The 17,221-nt window shown below is 43.2% G+C and overlaps 1 protein-coding gene across 2 annotated transcripts in view; it reads left to right on the forward strand.

The window, feature by feature from the left end:
• The first annotated feature begins 459 nt into the window (after positions 1-459).
• The window catches only part of NDUFA10 (NADH:ubiquinone oxidoreductase subunit A10), a 44,034-nt gene continuing 27,272 nt past the window's right edge, over positions 460-17,221 (forward strand). Inside the window, exons 1-7 of one of the 2 annotated variants that reach the window (XM_074910397.1) lie at positions 460-587; positions 1,655-1,823; positions 2,440-2,655; positions 3,483-3,569; positions 7,498-7,619; positions 10,273-10,352; positions 14,144-14,198. In XM_074910397.1, coding sequence (XP_074766498.1) covers positions 507-587; positions 1,655-1,823; positions 2,440-2,655; positions 3,483-3,569; positions 7,498-7,619; positions 10,273-10,352; positions 14,144-14,198 — 810 coding nt within the window. In that variant the 5' untranslated portion in view covers positions 460-506. The remainder of the gene's footprint in view (positions 588-1,654; positions 1,824-2,439; positions 2,656-3,482; positions 3,570-7,497; positions 7,620-10,272; positions 10,353-14,143; positions 14,199-17,221) is intronic. The other variant, XM_074910398.1, reaches the window with a different exon arrangement.

Genomic DNA, 17,221 nt, shown 5'->3' on the forward strand with positions numbered 1-17,221 from the left:
CCCACACTTCCCACAGGGGTCAACGCCTGAGGAGCCACCGTTGGTGACGTGGGCGCAGTGCTGTCATTGTCCCACCACCAGGTCTCCTCCCAGCACCTGAGGACTTGCTGAGGGAAGAACATTTGTCAAGGAAGTGACTTTCGAGGCGCAAGGAAGCCAAGGTTTGCCAGGCACAGCGCAGGAGAGGCCGGCGTGTCTCCTTACTCCTGGTGCTGCCTGCCCCCCTGCCAGCTCTGCCTGTACTGGGACAAACTTGGCGCCAGAGAAAGAGCAAGGCTCCCTCTCTCGCCCCTGGCGCTCCCACCCTACCGCATGCCCGCCGCCCGCTGCCCGCAGAGCCCGCGCGGCGCGCCGGGGGCGTGGCCGGGGAGGAGAGGGCGTGGCAGAGGGCGGAGCGATCCGCACGGCCATCGCGACCCCGCGCGGGCTTTGCCCTTCCCCTGTAGTGACGTCATCTTCCTGCGCCCGCCCGGGTCCGTCTCGGCGGGGCCGGCAGCGTCTCCGCCATGTCCTTGTGGGTGGCCAAGCTGGGCCCGGCCGCGGCCGCCGCCGCTCGGGGCCGCCTGGGAAGCGCCGTCGTGCCGGCGGTGAGCGGGGCCGGGGAACGGGGAGGTCCCTGCCCCCAGCCGCGGTTTCCCTGGCTGCGGCGGCCGCCCCTGAGCGCGGCCGAGCGAGCTCACCTTGGGGTGCCCGGGCTGCTCCGGCCTCCCCGCGGGGCTGGCGGCGGTGGGAGGGGGGGTTAGCCTGGCCCCTTGCGTCGCCTTCTCCACCTGTTGGGAGCGGGGCTGTGCCCCCCAGCTGGTCTCTGCTGGCTTCCAGCAGCGTTCCTGTGCTGGGAGGGGGGGCTGTGTCTCCGGGGAGCGTTTAGGACGGCCCTGGGGCGGGGGGCTGCCCCTTCGGAGGGGACTTTCCTGGTGGGCAACTGCTGCAGGGTCTTCGGAGAGGAGGCGAGATTTAAGGTAGATGCACAAATAAATAACTGAGGTCAGATTGTGATGACACCATGACGGCCTTCAGCTTGTGAATGTGATCTTTGGCAGTGCAAGCAGAAGAATATGCAGTAGTCTCACCTGTGTAAGTGATACTCATTTTTTACCAGGGTCTCTTGAGTGGCTTTGTAGAGCAGGGCTCAGTAAGGTAGTGCCTTCAGATTTATAGGCCAGGTGGGTGTTTCTTTCCACCTTTGTCCAGGAACTGTGTTGTAGAGGAATGAAGCTGTAACTCTCCCAAGAGACTAGGAGAGGGCTTAATATTAGTATCTACCTAACAACAAGCAAAGAAAAATGCAAGCTGAAGCCTACTCTAGGATCTCCCTGGGGAGCGCAGGACACATCATATGTCTGTGGCCTTCAGGAAGTCAGGGAAGCTCCAGTCATTGTGTAGATTCAGAGCAGAGTTCGAACAAAGCAGTCCCGCTTCAAGCTTTAAACACACTGAAGATTTTTTCTTGTTTTCTATCGTCTCAGCCTGAATACTGTTTCAGTCACTAAGCTGAAATGGCAGTGCTAACTTTAATGTATGAAAATTCCTTGTATTAGATGTGCCGGTGTGTATAATCCTGCATGTGCAGAAGGCTTTAAAAAGCTGCACTTTGAGTATGCCTAGTTCACCTAAGAAAACTAAAACATACTGATGTTGTTGTATTTTCTTTCAGGCAAGAATTCATATCAGCCCTGAGCAGAATTTGCAATATGGTTGGCTGGCTTATATGTTGGGAGAGAGGACTACAAAAAAGTTGACTGAATACAGCAAAATCTTTACAGTGGAGGGAAACTTGTCTTCTGGGAAGGGCAAGCTTGCACAACAAATAGCAGAAAAACTAGGTACCTCTTACTTTACCTATTTCTCTAAAAGTTAATAGAATTTAACAGTGTAATTGTGCTTCTGTGTAAAGAAAGTTAGTTCACCAAACCAGCAGTTCTTGACTAGCAAATTATTAGTTAGACAATGCTACAGTTAATGTGGAGGGCTTATAGTTAAGGGGATAATAAAATGTTGGTGAAACATGAGAGGAGGATGGGATGTTTGTCAGATCTGTGGGATATATGTGTAGGTGTGAGTTGTTGTGAATGAAATTTCAGTTCTAATGAAGTCAGTTTGCTCACTGAGCTCCTAGCTCTGGTAGAGTCACTGAGCATATTGAAAGGTAGGATTTTCTGCTCGGCTGTACACTGTAAGTCAAGGTGATTAGAGGACTGGTGGCAAAAAGATTCTGCTTGGAACGATAGCTCAGCTCTCACTGGGGAGGTGAAGGTGATAATACTTCAGAGTAGGTTTGTCTGCCCTCTGTGATGCGATTGACCAAAGGATTTTGTGCTGTTGTCAAGAGTTGTTTAAAGTACAGCTGTATATTTAAATGAGCTGAATAGATGTTTACTGTAAATGAGCAAAACTTATTATTTTGATTGGTGTTCTGTTAATGGGTTTCTTTTTTGTCAGGAATGAAATATTTCCCGGAAGCAGACATCCATTACCTAGACAGGATCACAGGAGATGGAACACTGCTGCCTGAAAAATTTAATGGTTTCTGTAACCTAGAGAGGTTTTACAATGATCCAAAATGCCCTGATGGACACTCTTATCGACTGCAAGCTTGGCTGTTTGGTAATCGTGTTTTACAGTATGCTGATGCCTTGGAGCATCTGCTGGCCACAGGTTAGAGTTCAAAGTAAATAAATTTCATTTCTAAATTGACTTCTGAGTATAAGTTGTGAGTAAGCTGTTTTGAAGTGCTTTGCTAGTGTGTGCATTTTAAAATGAAAGGCTCTTATTGTTAAGCTTTTGATATTTTTTCCCCCCTTAGTGAGTATAGGTTAACAGCCCATTTAGAAAACTACCTTGCACATTTTCTGTTAGAGCAGTATCTTGTATCATTTCTAGCAAAGGAAATATGTACCAGTTACCAATTTCATCAGTTTTAATTTGGCAATCCTTTATGATTATTTTCAAAAAGACATTTTAAACATAACAAGATGGCTGTGAGTTGTACAGCTTTTTTAACACTCTCCCTAGATTTAGTTCCTGATGGTGTCTGTTTGTTGTTCATTCTTCTTGATTTCATCAAATACTGTTTTGTGGTGGTATTGTTATAATTTGCGTGCCTTCCAGTGAGAAAAGATTTCCTATACAGGCACTGATTTACTTGTTGCTTGTGCTTCCGTAGGGATTTTCAAAAAAAGATTAAAAGATCTGAATGTCAGAAAGTTTCAGACACATATATAAATGTACTCCTTAACTGTAGTATTACTTAGCTACTGTACAGGCACAGTAGGAGAATATATGGATGAGACAGGCATGGCCAGCATACATATCCAGTATGTTTGTGTGAGCCAAAACTTTGCTCTTTTATTAAAAATTTCTTGGAAAAGCATTCAGAAAATTGACCAGTGAGAGCATTAAATTGAGCAGTGCTGTCTTTATTTTTAAATGTTGCTGCCAGCAGTCTCTGAGCCTTTCTGACTGGAACCTACTTTCAATTACAGGACAAGGTGTGGTGATGGAGCGCTCTCCCTACAGTGACTTTGTGTTTCTGGATGCAATGTTTAAGCAAGGCTATATCCACAAACGATGTAAGTTACTTGTATGCCAAAGGAAGTTATTTTGCCATAATCTGTCAGAAGTGTGGTAGTCTGTTTTTTAAAAAAGAAACAAAAATGCCTGCTTGGAAAATGGACTCCTTTAAATATTCAGAGTTGTTCATATGGTGCTTAGCACATTGCTGTACCGTGCCCCGAGGACCAACCTCAACCATGAGACTTCCAGTTTTTCTTCAAGGCTTTGGTTCTGCTTATATGTTAAAGAAGGTGTGTTCTGTGTATTGCTTGTGTCCTGTCAGGCAGAGACTCCTGTAGTTCCCTGTAAATATGGGTGAGCATTCTGATGAAGACTAGAGGTCCTTCAGGGAGACCGTGATCTTGCAGCATGAGATAGGAGGTAAATAGTGGGTCAGTAGGGTTTGACCTACTTGCCTTAAATGGCCAACTCCCTTTTGAATCTCAAAGAATGCAAATGTTGCCCTTGTCATCAAGAAAGGCAAGGGAGAAGATCCAGGGAGCTACAGACCAGTCAGCCTCAGCTTGGTCTGTGGGAAGGTGATAGAGCAAGTTGTCCTGGAAGCCATTTCGAAACATTTGAAGATGTGAAGTTGATGGATAACAGTGATCATAGTTTTATGAAAAGGAAATCACACTTAAACACCTGATTATCAGCTTCTCACAGAAGGCTAGTGGAGAGCAATGGCTATTGTTTACCTTAAGAAAGGCTTTCAGTGCTGTGTCTCATCAGCCCCTCATTGGCAAACTGGTGAAGTATGGATTAGATATGTGGGCAGTGGATTGAAAGCAGTGACTGAACTGCTGAGCTCAAAGGGTTGTGGTCAGCTGTGCAAAGTCCAGTTGGAGACCAATAACTAATACTGTATCCCAGGGGGACGATACTGGGGCTGAACCAGATTTAAACTGGGTTTAAAACATGGATGGCAGGACAGAGTGCAGGCGCAGCAGACTTGCAGGTGATGCAAAATTGGAAGGGGAGTGGCTGACACACCATGGTTTTGGTGCTATTCAGAGGAACCTGGCCAGGCTGGAGAAATGGTTGGATGCTAACCTCATGAAGTTCTACAAAAGGAAATGCAGAGTCCTGCAGCTGAGAAGGAATAACTGCAGGTGCTTGTATAGGTTGGCTTTGGAGCCAACCGTTGAGGAAGTTATGCAGAAGAGGACCTGGGGGTCCTGATGGACACCAGGTTGAATGTAAGCCAGCAATGTGCCTTTGAATCAAAAGATGCCACCAGGATGTTGCATGAAGAGGAGTGTTGTCAGCAGGGCAAGGATGATGACTGTCAAATCCTGAGTATATTGTGCCCAGTTCTGGGCTACGGTTAAAAAAAAGATGCAAACTTACTGGAGTGAGTCTGGCACAGGGCCATGAAGGTCACTAAAATTAGAGCATCCAATGTATGAGGAAAGGCCGAGAGAGCTGGGATTTTTTTGGCCTGGAGAGAAGGTGGCTCAGGGGGATATATATAAATACCTGATGGTGTTTATGTGTATAAATACTTGATGGGGAGGAGTACTGGGTGGAACCAGTCTTTTCTCAGTGGCACTTAGTGAGAGGACAAAAGGTGAAAGGCATAAATTGAAATACAAGAAGTTCCATTTATTAAAAAAAAAATTGTTTCTACTGTGAAAGTAGTCAAACGCTGGAGCAGATTGCCTTGGGAGGCTGTGGGATCTCCATCCTGGACATACTTGTAACCTTGTGGGACACAGTCCTGAGCCACCTGCTGTAGCTGACCTTGCTCTGAGCAGGGTGGTAGAATCAGCTGCTCTGTAGATGTTCCTTCCAGCCTCAGTGATGTGGTGGTTCAGGGTTGTGGGCGCTGAGCTCCTGAGCAGCGTGGTGCTGCTGTGCCTTGCGGGCAGGCTCATGCAGTCTCCGTCCCTTGGCTGGTAATGGAGCAGTGATGTGGCACAGCTAGGAGACCAGCCGCAGCCAAAACATGCAAACTTACAGCTGCACAAAAGTTTGAAAGTCTGGAGAAAATAGCTGGAAATCCCAGTCATCAGCTGACCCCTAAATATATTGCTACTGAATTCTAGTTTCTGCATGTTCTTAGGAAATCTGGCATTTTGGCTACTTCAGGATGAAGGTAATTGTTTTCCTGACTGCCTCATGTTTCTGTTGTCTTGTTTGATTTGGCTTAGATTTAGGAGGGGTCTATTTTTTACAACACCTGTTAGTTACAACACCAAGTTGCAACTTCTTGCTGAATGAGTTTGAGAGCTGATTGTAATGAACTGTGTCTTACTGCTTTGCACTGGAGAGGCAAGCAAAACCCAGCAATCCACCATTTATAGTTAATACAAAATTCTGACAGCAGATAATGGATTGTACTGAAATCCTCAAACAGCAAAAATATTTGAGGAGAAGGCTGAGGGGAGACCTCATCACTCTCTACAACTACCTGAAAGGACTTTGTAGAGAGGTTGGTGTTGGTCTCTTCTCACAGGTGATTAGTGACAGAACAAGAGGGAATGGCTTTAAACTCCGACAGGGGAGGTTTAGGCTGGACATTAGGAAAAAAAATTTCACAGAAAGAGTGGTCAGGCAGTGGAATAGGCTGTCCAGGGAGGCAGTGGAGTCACCATCCCTGGATGTGTTTAAGGGTCATTTGGATGAGATGTCGGGGGATATGGTGTAGGGGAGAAGTTGTAGAGTAGGGCTGAGGGTTGGACTCGATGATCCCAAGGGTCTTTTCCAACCTGAATGATTCTATGATCTTGATTACAGGTACCATTGACGACTGCAGCACAGTAGGCTTTGAATTTTTCACAATCCATTTGAATTTGAAAGCCTGGCACTGCATTTCTGGCTAAGCTGCTGAGGCTTATTGAGGAAAACTTGTGCTTGCGCTAGGTTAAATGGAGCCTGTGCTATTCATGCTACTTAAATGTTGAATAGATGTTTACCCTGAACCTGTGTGGCTTTCTAATCAGCAGCTATTACCCCCAAAATGCTTTAGGTTATTGACTGATGTGGTAGAAGAACCCAGTTGCACAAAACTGACCAACTCCTCTTGGATACATTTTTCTGTATGGGAAGGTGAGATCCTCCAGTCCCATCTTCCAAAGTGGAGTCTGGTGGTTGTGTTTTTGGAGAGGTCTGCTGTTGCTCGTGTAGAGCACAGAGCTCTTGAGTAACAGTAGTAGAGAGTATGCCTTCAATACCAGTGAGGAAGGGACTTAGCTGGGTTGATGACCTCTTAAAATATTTGCTTCACTCCAGCATGATTTTATGTATTGCATTGGAGGGCAAGGCAAATGCCTGCCTGATCCTATCCTTGTGTTTCCTCCCATTGGGGGAAGTGGAGTTATTTCTTGCAAAGTCTTCTTGAAGCATGTGACTTTTTTCCATTTTTCCACCTTTGCCATGCTGCCATCTTTGCAGTAAGACGGCACCGTTTATTTCATGTATGAAGCTGTGGCAAAAGGCAGCCCCAGCCAGTGGTCACTTCCTGTGACCTGAGTGCCACAGTCTCTCGGTGATTTTTGAGGTGTTCTCTAAACAGTGGAGAAAAAAACTAGGTTTCTCTAAGCTGAAGTAAAAAATAAATCCCCCTTTTGATGTAACTGATGTTAGACTCTTACATTTCAGTGTTTGAGGCTTCTTAGTTTGTGTTTTACTTTCTGTTTCTGGAAGACTGTTTATTCTAAAAACATCCTGAATCCTATTTAAGGAAAAGCCTACCCTAAACTTGATATACCAACCAAGAAGAGGAGACTACAAATACAAAGGTGGGGGATATGATTTATCTGCAAATAGAATGTGTTTAGGAAATGCAGGAAAAAACACTCAATAAATGATTGTAGATTCATTATCCGACAGGTTATAATTTTAATGCTGTTCCTGTTGTACCTACCCTCATTTGGAACATGCATATGTGTTCAGCTGGGCTGCCTTTAACTCTCCAGCATGCTTGGTTTTGTCTTTATACAGGTCTTGATCACTACAAGGAGATGAAAGAGTTCAGTATTAGTGAATTCCTGCCACCTCATTTGGTCATTTACATGGATGTACCTGTCCCGGAGGTGCAGAAGAGGATCCAAGAGAAAGGAGAGGTAACTTTCTCTCTTGTTACTGATACTACATATTAATGTCTGTTGTAATCATGCCCTTTTGTGTGATTTCTGGGGTGTTTGATGCAAAATTCTGCTTCAGAAAAGCTTCTTGTCTTCTTAGGTATAAGAGCTGTGTTGGTGATGATTGTGTGGGTATTCTGGTACGCTTGCTCTTTAAAAAAAAAAAAAAACAACAAAAAAACCCCAACAAAAAACCCCCAAAAAACAACCCAACAAAACTCCCCCCCAAAACAACAAACTTTGTGACTGTATCAGCATGCTGTCATTTCTGTAATGTGAAATTCTATGAAATTCACCTGCTCTTAAAACCCAGTCTTTTCAGGAGTCATATCCTGGTAATATGCTTCTTGCAATATATTGTAAGATGATCTGTACTTCCTGAGCATCAGTAGCCCCAGCTGTGGTCCCTGTCTCCGGGTTCCCCAGCTGACTGCTTTTTCAGACCCATGTTGATGTTAGTGTGGGTCACTTGTGATTAGCAAGTTCAATTATCTCTCTGAAATTAGCGACGTTATTGCTTGGTGCTTTTGTGTTGATGCAGAGAAACCACCAACTTTAAACTTGAAACTGTTTTTTGTATATGTATTCCATAAAATACAAAATCCAGGGAGATTTCTGGCTAATCCCACAGGAAGTTGGTTTAAGAAATACAGGTGCTGCTTATCATTAGTGCAACTTCAGTCTAGTCTGAGGTCATGCTTTGTGACTCACCTGTTGCTACTCTTTGACAGTTGCGGGACTTTCTCACTTTGGCTTCCAAAACCCTTTCTTAGAGGTTGGCATAGTTTCTCTTTTCAAGATGTCATTTTTGAAGTCATGATATTAGGTGGAGACTACTGGTAAAACCACAAGAAAATGAACTTCTGTAGCATTGTCTTCAAATTACCTCTTTCATTATATTAGCATATTGGATTACTGGGCTATTGATATAGTCTTGGATCAGAAAAAGCTGCAGTGTTTTTGTATAATGACTAATCTAAATATGGTGTTTTCTTTCCACTCCTGTGGTATTTGGACATGTGCTTGTAACTGTTCTTGGATGTATTATGAGGATTAAATGATGTTTACCTTGTAGCTTGCTCAAAGGCTGAGGGAAATTGTAGTTGAGTGAAGTATTTAACTGTGGAAAGCCTGATAGATTCAAAGAAAATTTTGATTTATTACTTAAAAAAAATTTAAATGGTTGGTGCTGCCTGCTGCTTGGAGCGTGTATGTATATGTTAGTGTGCTAGGGTGACCTAGCAGTGTTTTGTTTTGCAGTTCCCTGCTCATTTAAGAGGGAGACTGATGGTTGCCAAAGGGAAGTCACTCCAGAGCCATGAATGGAAGGCTGCCCTTGCTGTTTCGTGAGCTGTGGCCTGAATTGCTTAGTCTACTGATGGAGTGACTCTGCCTTTCTGCCCTCCAGCAGTTTAGGCTGTGACTGAATGTGCCTCTGTGCTTTAATGAACAAGATTCTTTTGTATAGGAAAACCATAGCTTTTTAGTGAATTCAGTGACAGAATTAGAAGCTTTGTAATGTGTTGTGGGAACCTGTGAATTCTTTGCCCTTGTGCACATTAAAGGTTGGTGGCATTTTTGAGACCTTCTGGCAGAAATTGCTGCTGTAACTTGTAACTTCCTTGGGGCAGCGGCACTGCTGAACACTACTGCTTCTTTGGGGGTGGTATTTTTGGGAATTCCACATTGTTGGCAGATGCAATGTTTGATTGGTATTCAGCATGCTGTTGTTGCAGGGCACTGGAAAAAGAAAAGCCCTCTAGTGGGCCCAACTAACAGAGACATAGATCTTTCCAACATAATGGGCATTTTGGATGAACATTTCAAGCAGGAAATCTAATTTAATTTTAGAATTGAACTGAAGGAACACATGGTAGACTAGACAAATTCATGGCATTTTGCAAATGTGGCATTGAAGTACACCGTGTGGCAGATGCAGATGGTGGTGAACTGTTTAACAACAGATATAATAGCCATAAAATCTCAAGGAAAGATTTCTGCAGTGGGTGGTTGCCCGTGCACTTGTCTGAAACTGGAGAAATGTATGCACGTTGGCCCTGTCGTTGAAAAGGCAGACTTGGACAATCTTCTATGATTCTCCTTTTTTCTGGGTTTTTATATATAACTTGAATATGCAGTTAGCTAGGATTAATCAGTCCTTGGAAAGTTAAACTTTTTGAGACTGTTGACTTTTAGCTTATGTGAGCTCAGTGAAAACAAAGTGACTTCTGTAACTGAAATAAATTGCAAGAAAGTTAATTTTGCTTTTGTTGAATCTGCTTTTCACTTTCTTTCTAGATTCACTAATGTATCAGAAGAATCTTACTCATACAGCTAATTATTAAAACAATGGACATAACACTACATGGTAACGCAGTGATTAAATCAGACTGATTTCTTTCTTGGTGGATTATTCTAGATATTTAGTGCCAAATAAGAAATTCTAAACATTCCAAATGTCTTAATTGTTAAAATTTTCATTAACGTGTATGTGGTTCACTGGACATTTGGCTGCTAATACAAGAGTGAGTTCTTGACAGATGGTGTAACAGAGCCTTCTGCTTAGACTGGAATCTGCACTGGTGGGAAAAATAAAACTCATTTCACAACATTGTTTTCTGTTTGTTTTTAGCCGTATGAGAAAAAGGTGTCTCCTTTGTATCTCCAGAATATTGAGGATGCTTACAAGAAAACCTTCTTACCAGAGATCAGGTTAGCAAACCAAACTGTTTTGTCTGAGTCTTTGAGTAAAAATATGTGTAAATCCTGAAATCTCTGCCAGTATAAGGAAATCGTATCATGTGAGAAATCCTCTTTGTGCTGTGTACAGTATTATGTCCTAATGATGAGGTATTGCATCCATGGCATAATATACTTGTGTGTATAATGGTTACCTCTGGCATCTGAGAAGCCTGATGTCACTGTTACAGTGTTGGAAGATTAAAAATGGAAGTTTTTTAGGTGTGAGCTTTATAAAGCAATGTTTTTCAACTCAACAGATTCAACGTGGGTGAAGTGTTGTACAATAATAAATTCACTGCATTTCATTAATTGACCTGTTTGATGTTATAGAATCATTTAGGTTGGAAAAGACCTTTAAGATCATCCAGTCCAACCGCAATGTGTAGCAAATATGTTGTAAATCTGATGCTGTCTTGGGGCATTGCAACTTTGCTCTCAGGGATTAGGTACAGGGAAGCATACATTTGTTCATAGTTAAGATATTTCATCAGCAAAGCCAGGAATCTGGTCTGTATTTGCTGTGCAAAACAACTTTTGTCTCCCTTTTCTGACAGTGCTCTGTGTGGTTGGTGTCGATGCCTTTGTTTCTCTTTGTTAGCTTGCAGCAGGGGTTGGACTGCTTTCTTGGAGTGATGTCCAGAATGCTATAGCTATAGCAGTGTTTGTGTTTGCATGACTTTAGGATTATGTGATGCAATATAAGCTTTTCCCAGGCCTTTTTGGAAAGTTTGGGATTTTTCTCTCTTAAAACCACCTTTCAGTTGTCACAGCTTTAGTTAGTCTCTTGATAGAGAGTGAGAGGCGAAAGAGGTTTTCAGGTAAGGACTTGTTCCCTCTGCTGCTTCTGTTTCGCCATCTCATGAGGCATACACCTGACAGCGTTCCACATTTGAAAAGGATTTGACGGACTTGGTGCTGTTAAATAAAGATTGCACTGCTACCTGCTCTGAGAGACTAAAGGTGCTCTCCATTTTGGCTCCTGTCTTTCCCTATCTGGGAAGCAAGAGTGTGTGCATTTTAAACGTGAGATGAGTAGACTTTTCAGTTTGCCAGCTGTCCCAGTTCTTGTAGAAGAGATCTATCAAAAAATCAAACTGTCTTTAAAAGCATGTGAATGTAAGCAACCTTGGTCCCTCATAAACAAATAGCTTTCTGGAAAGGGAATTCTTAAAGGTCACAAAGCCAGGCCTGCTTTACATCAAAACTATTTCTAATTGTGCAAGGTTTGCTGTGTGCATGAAGCTGACTATGTAAGTCAAAGTAAATTTTCAGGTATATTGTAGCCAGCTTGTTTCCCCCTGCTTTCTCACTCCATCTCCCAGGGTAAATCAGTGTAATTGTGCTGTCAGCAATTGAACTGAAAAACTTCATACTGAGCTTGTCACTCATACAGGGCATAAGCTGTTGGTTTGATGTATGGTCAGCTGCCTCCCAGCACGTCCCCCGCAGGTTAGCAGCCAGCACATGGCTCTTGAAAGGAAACAGGGGCTGAGGATGGACACAGAGGGTGGGAAACCTTGGGACTGTCATTGCCCCAAGGGCAGAACTGTTTTGAATGTACTGGTGAGGGAAAAAAGCTGCTTGTTCTTTGGATCAAATCGAGCCCCAGAAATATATAGCGGTGTTTAGTGAGGCTAAATCCTAGGCCTGATCCTGCTGTGATTTCAACTCTTTTCCCTTTGTCCGTACATGGTCAGTACACTTGATAAGCAAACACCCTCTGGTTGGCATCCTCATCAGTGGATGGGCTTACAATAGCTTGTCAGATCAATCTTTGTGCTTGAGTCTGAAGGAGGACATCCCTGTCCCCTTGATGTGGGGGAGTTACAAACGTGTGAAACTTCAGCTTTATGCGTCTGTGGACCTCACTGATGTAAATTGTATATTGGATAAATATACAGAAGCTCCAGCTGTCTTTAACTGTTTGTTTGCTGGCTTGCAGAGTGATGCAGTGAACTATTAATGCTTGGCTGTTAGTATCTAGGCAGACTAAGAAGTATTTGATTCCCTAACTCTGGTTCAAACAGTTGAACAAACTCCTGCATACTTGCCATGTTCAAACTTAGGTGTGATTGTTCTCTTGCTTTTGCTCTTGTCATTGTTCTCTTGCTTTTCTTGAAATGCAGCAGGAAAATAGTCTAGTTTGTTACTTAGCAAAATTTCTGTTGTTCCATTTAATTGGAGCAACTTGATGCTGCTTGAAGTGGTGTGTTTTTTATTGGATATTTGGCTATCTTAAAATTGGTACTTCCTTTCTAGTCTGACATGTTTATGAATGTTTTTTAATGTTTCTTTTGATAGTGCCTGGTGCTGTGGCAGGTACTACCTCGTGATTTTTGAACAGACAGCTTGTTTTCAATTTGATTTTTCTTTTCCTGGACCAAAGCCCTAAGATTGCTAATGTTCTCTTTCATATCCAGTACTGCTTCCACTGAGCAGCTGTTTTCTCTTAATGAAAGCACTAATAATCTGCAGAGTATCAAGTGATTTGATCTGCATTGTTATTGCAATTGCCAGTATAAGTCTCTGGTCAGGTCTGACCTCTCCCTTTGATTACCGGCAGTTGATATTGAAGGATGTGAGTATGAGAGTTTCACTGTTACAGCAGCTCCCTTTGAAAGGGGGCCATTTATTTTCTTTCTCTGACTGAAGAGTTGTGTGAGGCTTTCTGCTTTGTTCTCAAGTTGAGAACAAACTCTTGAAGTAGTTCCCCTACTAGAAGCACCAGTTGAATGGCAGACTTAAGAGTTTGGAGGTTCATAGGAATAAAAGGCATTTTATAAATGAACTTTTTTACCAAAGCTGCTTTGACTGAACAGTGTTAATATAGTCCAGGAACTAGTTTGGACTGTTGCAGCTATGAGTTATTTTGATGATGTGACTACTTAGAGCAATTTAGATTGCCAGCCTTAATCCTGATTAAATTTGTAATTGGTTGTGCTAAGCAAAAAGTCTGCAAATTCTTCTCTGTGCTCTTGAGCTTTGCTGTGTGTTGTTTGACATACTATGTGCATTGGGCATCCATTTTATTTTGTCTTTAAGTTTTTGTTAGCTAAAGGAAAGGTCTTCCAGGGCAGCTGGAGCAGGTTTGGGAACAACTGTTACTGAGGGCGGCTGTGGGTATATAGTAGTGAAATATGTTCATATAGGAACTTCTGTTGTGGAACTGCTCTGCAAGTGACTTTTCTGTGAAGGCTGCTCAATGAATAAGAAAACAATCTTGTGAACAGGGAGCTATTACCCATTTTAAATGTTTTTATACTTACAGACCCTGCTGTCTGCCTTGTATTGTTTTGGTTAGCTCAGTCTTAGTAAATAATGATGAATTAATGTAATCTTCTCTTAAAAATTACCCACAGGTACTAATGTACCTGTAGAAAGGAAGGTCTACTGAAGTTTTAGGTTAGACTGGTTGAAAATTTCACTTGGATTCAAATAGACTGGGCAGTTGTAATTGGGGCAAATATCGACATTAGTGAAATGGAACAAATTCAGAGGTGGGACTTTTTTTTCTGAACTAAAACTGTGTAGATTCTACAGACCACTTGCCCTTTAAAAACAATTTTCCATCAGGGAAGAAGCAATTTACAGTTCTAATAGGAATTCTATTGCAAGAGCTTTGTAAGCATTCCAAAAAATTGTTCTGATTCTGGTTCTGTGTTTATGCCTTTTAACTTCATTTCTGCTTCATTTTGGAGAGGAGGGAGAGGATGAGTAGAGCACGTGTATCAAAGAAATTCAGGTTTCTTTCCTCTTTGCAGTGAGACCAGTGAAGTTCTGCAGTACACAACAGCTGATGCAGAAGATGTGGAGAGGGTAAGAGTTTGCTGCATATTGATCTTTTTTCTTTAAACTTCCAAGACTGAAATGTAAAGATAACACATTGCCCTAGATAACAAACTTGGTTAACTAAGTAATACACTTAGTGTTTGTTGCTATGACAAAGATCTGGGCTGGGTCTGTACTAGAATATTTTGATCAGTGAGTGTCATTTTGTCAGGAGAGTGGAAATCTCACCTCCCTGTCCCTTTTGCCAAGATACCTGGCTGGCTGAGCAAGCAAAGTCCTCTATAGGCCACATGACTGTGACTAATAATTTTTTTAGTGTCTTTTGTCTGATGTAATTTATACCAGATGTTTCCAGATTTGGTTGGTTTTTCCAAGCAAATCCTCTGAGGGACGTGGAAACAGCATTTCCCGTGTCCCTGCTGGGCTGTGCAGTGTTTGGCTGTTCAGTCAGCATCCCTGGTTGAAGTGGCTGGTGGGATGGGCAAGGCTCTGCATAACTCGGTTTGAGAACTAATGACATTAACATAGAGGTAGGTCACCCCCATTCAGCAGAGACTTTCTACAAATACAAGGTCTGTCTCTTGGCTTTTGCAATTGTGCAGCTTCTTGTGATCCAGGTCTGTGCACGGGTTCCTATGTGATAAAATAGCTGTTGTTTTCTAATAGTCATTATTCGGTTATAGCAAACAGCTGGATAACCAGAGCTGTTCTAAGTGTCATAACCCTGAATTATTCATCTGTATGAGCTAACAAGTGGTATCTTAACTGTATTTTTTTTCTCCAGAGAGTTTTGCCAGGCACGTTAGGGCTGGACTAAGCCAGATAAATTGCCTTCTCATTGCTAGAAATAAGTAATCTCCTATGTGACAGGATTAACACTGCTTCCTCCTACTCAACTGTTATTTTTTGGTGTAGATGTAATATATTTGCTTTACTACAACAAACATGCTTGCTCATGGAGGGTTACTAGTGGGATAACGGGAGCCTTTTTCTTTCCCATTGTTAACTTTTCTCTATAGCTGCTGTCTCCTGCCAAAAAAAGGGCAACAAGCTTTCTGGAATTCTGAACAGGTTTGTAGTGGGCCCATTTCAGTCCTAGAGATGAAAGTTACATGGTGAATCCCTCAAAGCTCACTTGAATTTTGTAGTAGCAATAAGGATCTCAGCTGCACTAAAAATATCTTTTCAGATATGTCTTGCTGATTTTAATGTTTTCATCCTGTGTGTTTCTTGTTTGAAAACTCTGATAATCCTTCTAGAGTCCACTTAATGCTCTCCTTTGTTAGAAGGGAAAAGAAATAGGGGGCTGGTTATATTGCTTTTTGCTTTAGGAAATAGGTCCAGACCTTTACACAGCAGTATGTGATTAACCTCTAAATCAGCTGGGAAGAGAGACGGGGCAGGGTGATTACTTTGAGATGGAAAACTTACTACTTTGGTGAAGGGGAGAAGTTTGGGAAAGCATAACAGGCAGATGCAAAAGGAAAACAATATTAATTTCAGCAGCTGTCCACCCACTCAGCAGGCCATCTTACTGCAGAGGTTTGCATGTGGTTTTGTGGGAGCACTTCCATCTTGCCATGGGACATGTCTTAAAGCCTTTCCTAACTAAGCTTCCAAGTCAATCCTTAGCTAAAGATCCTTAAGTCCAACCTTGGCATTCATAGCAAGGGAGGTTTCTGCCTGCTACTGCCTTTGTGGAGTTCTTTACAGAATCACAGAATCATCTTGGTTGGAAAAGACCTTGAAGATCCTCCAGTCCAACCATGACCTTCCCACTGACCGTTCCCAACTCCACCAGATCCCTCAGCGCTGGGTCAACCCTACTCTAACCCCTCCAGGGATGGGGACTCCCCCCCTGCCCTGGGCAGCCCATTCCAACCCCCAACAACCCCTTCTGGGAAGAAATGCTTCCTAAGAGCCAGTCTGACCCTGCCCTGGTGCAGCTTGAGTCCAGTCCCTCTTGTTCTGTTGCTTCTTCCTTGGTTCAAGAGACTCATCCCCCCTCTCTGCACCTGCCTTCCTGGTAGCTGTAGAGGGCGATGAGGTCTCCCCTCAGCCTCCTCTTCTCCAGACTAAACCCCCCCCCAGTTCCTTCAGCCACTCCCCATCAGACCTGTGCTCCAGACCCTGCACCAGCTCCGTTGCCCTTCTCTGGACATGCTCGAGTAATTCAATGGCCTTTTTGTAGTGAGGGGCCCAAAACAGAACACAGTAATTGAGGTGCAGCCTTAAAAAGAGAAGAAAACATATTTGAACATTTCTAAGTGTTGCAAGATACAGCGTGTTACAGCTGTGCTCACTTGCTGGTGGACTGGGTTTCACTGGGATCAAGTTAATTTTGTTTGCAAGAGCCCATATGGTGCTGTGCTTTAGATCTGACTAAAACAGTGTTGATAATGCACCAGTATTATAGCTATTGCTGAGCAGTGCTTTCACAGGATCAAGGCCGTCTCCATTTCTCACTGTGCCTTCTGTGATAAGGCAGAGACTGTGCAGAGGTTTGGGCGGTGACACAGCTGGGACACCTGACCCGGACTGATCAGAGGGATGTTCAACACCACGTAATGCCATGGTTAGCAGTAAAATTGGGGGAAGGTTTTTTCCAACCTAGCAGTTACTAAGAACAATCCTGGGAGCAAGGGGCTGGAAAACCTCCTGGGTCTTTGGGCTTGGTTCCTGCTGTTGGAGATAATCGGTTTCAGTTGAAGTCTGCAGTAAACTCTCCTCTCTTAAGCCTGACTTGGTCTGGAGGAACGAAGTGTGGATTTTAGTAGGCCTTGTACATTACAATAGCCTCCACCTAATATCCTCATGTTCCCATGCAGAAGATTTGTGAAGCAGAAAATGCTCATAAAGACTTTCCTGGTCCTAAAAAAGTAATACCAGTTAACTGCATTGCTGTGCGTTTCTAGGCCTTTTAGTTCCCCATATGAGACTATGGTTGTGTGCCACATTTTGGGTCTTGCCTTGTGGCTGGATTTCTGGACACTCATACACTCGATAATAGGGGTTACCATCACTGACTGGTAGACTTGTGAGGCAGTTTG

The sequence above is a fragment of the Athene noctua genome, chromosome 7 (assembly GCF_965140245.1).
Source record: "Athene noctua chromosome 7, bAthNoc1.hap1.1, whole genome shotgun sequence".
Taxonomy (NCBI): domain Eukaryota; kingdom Metazoa; phylum Chordata; class Aves; order Strigiformes; family Strigidae; genus Athene; species Athene noctua.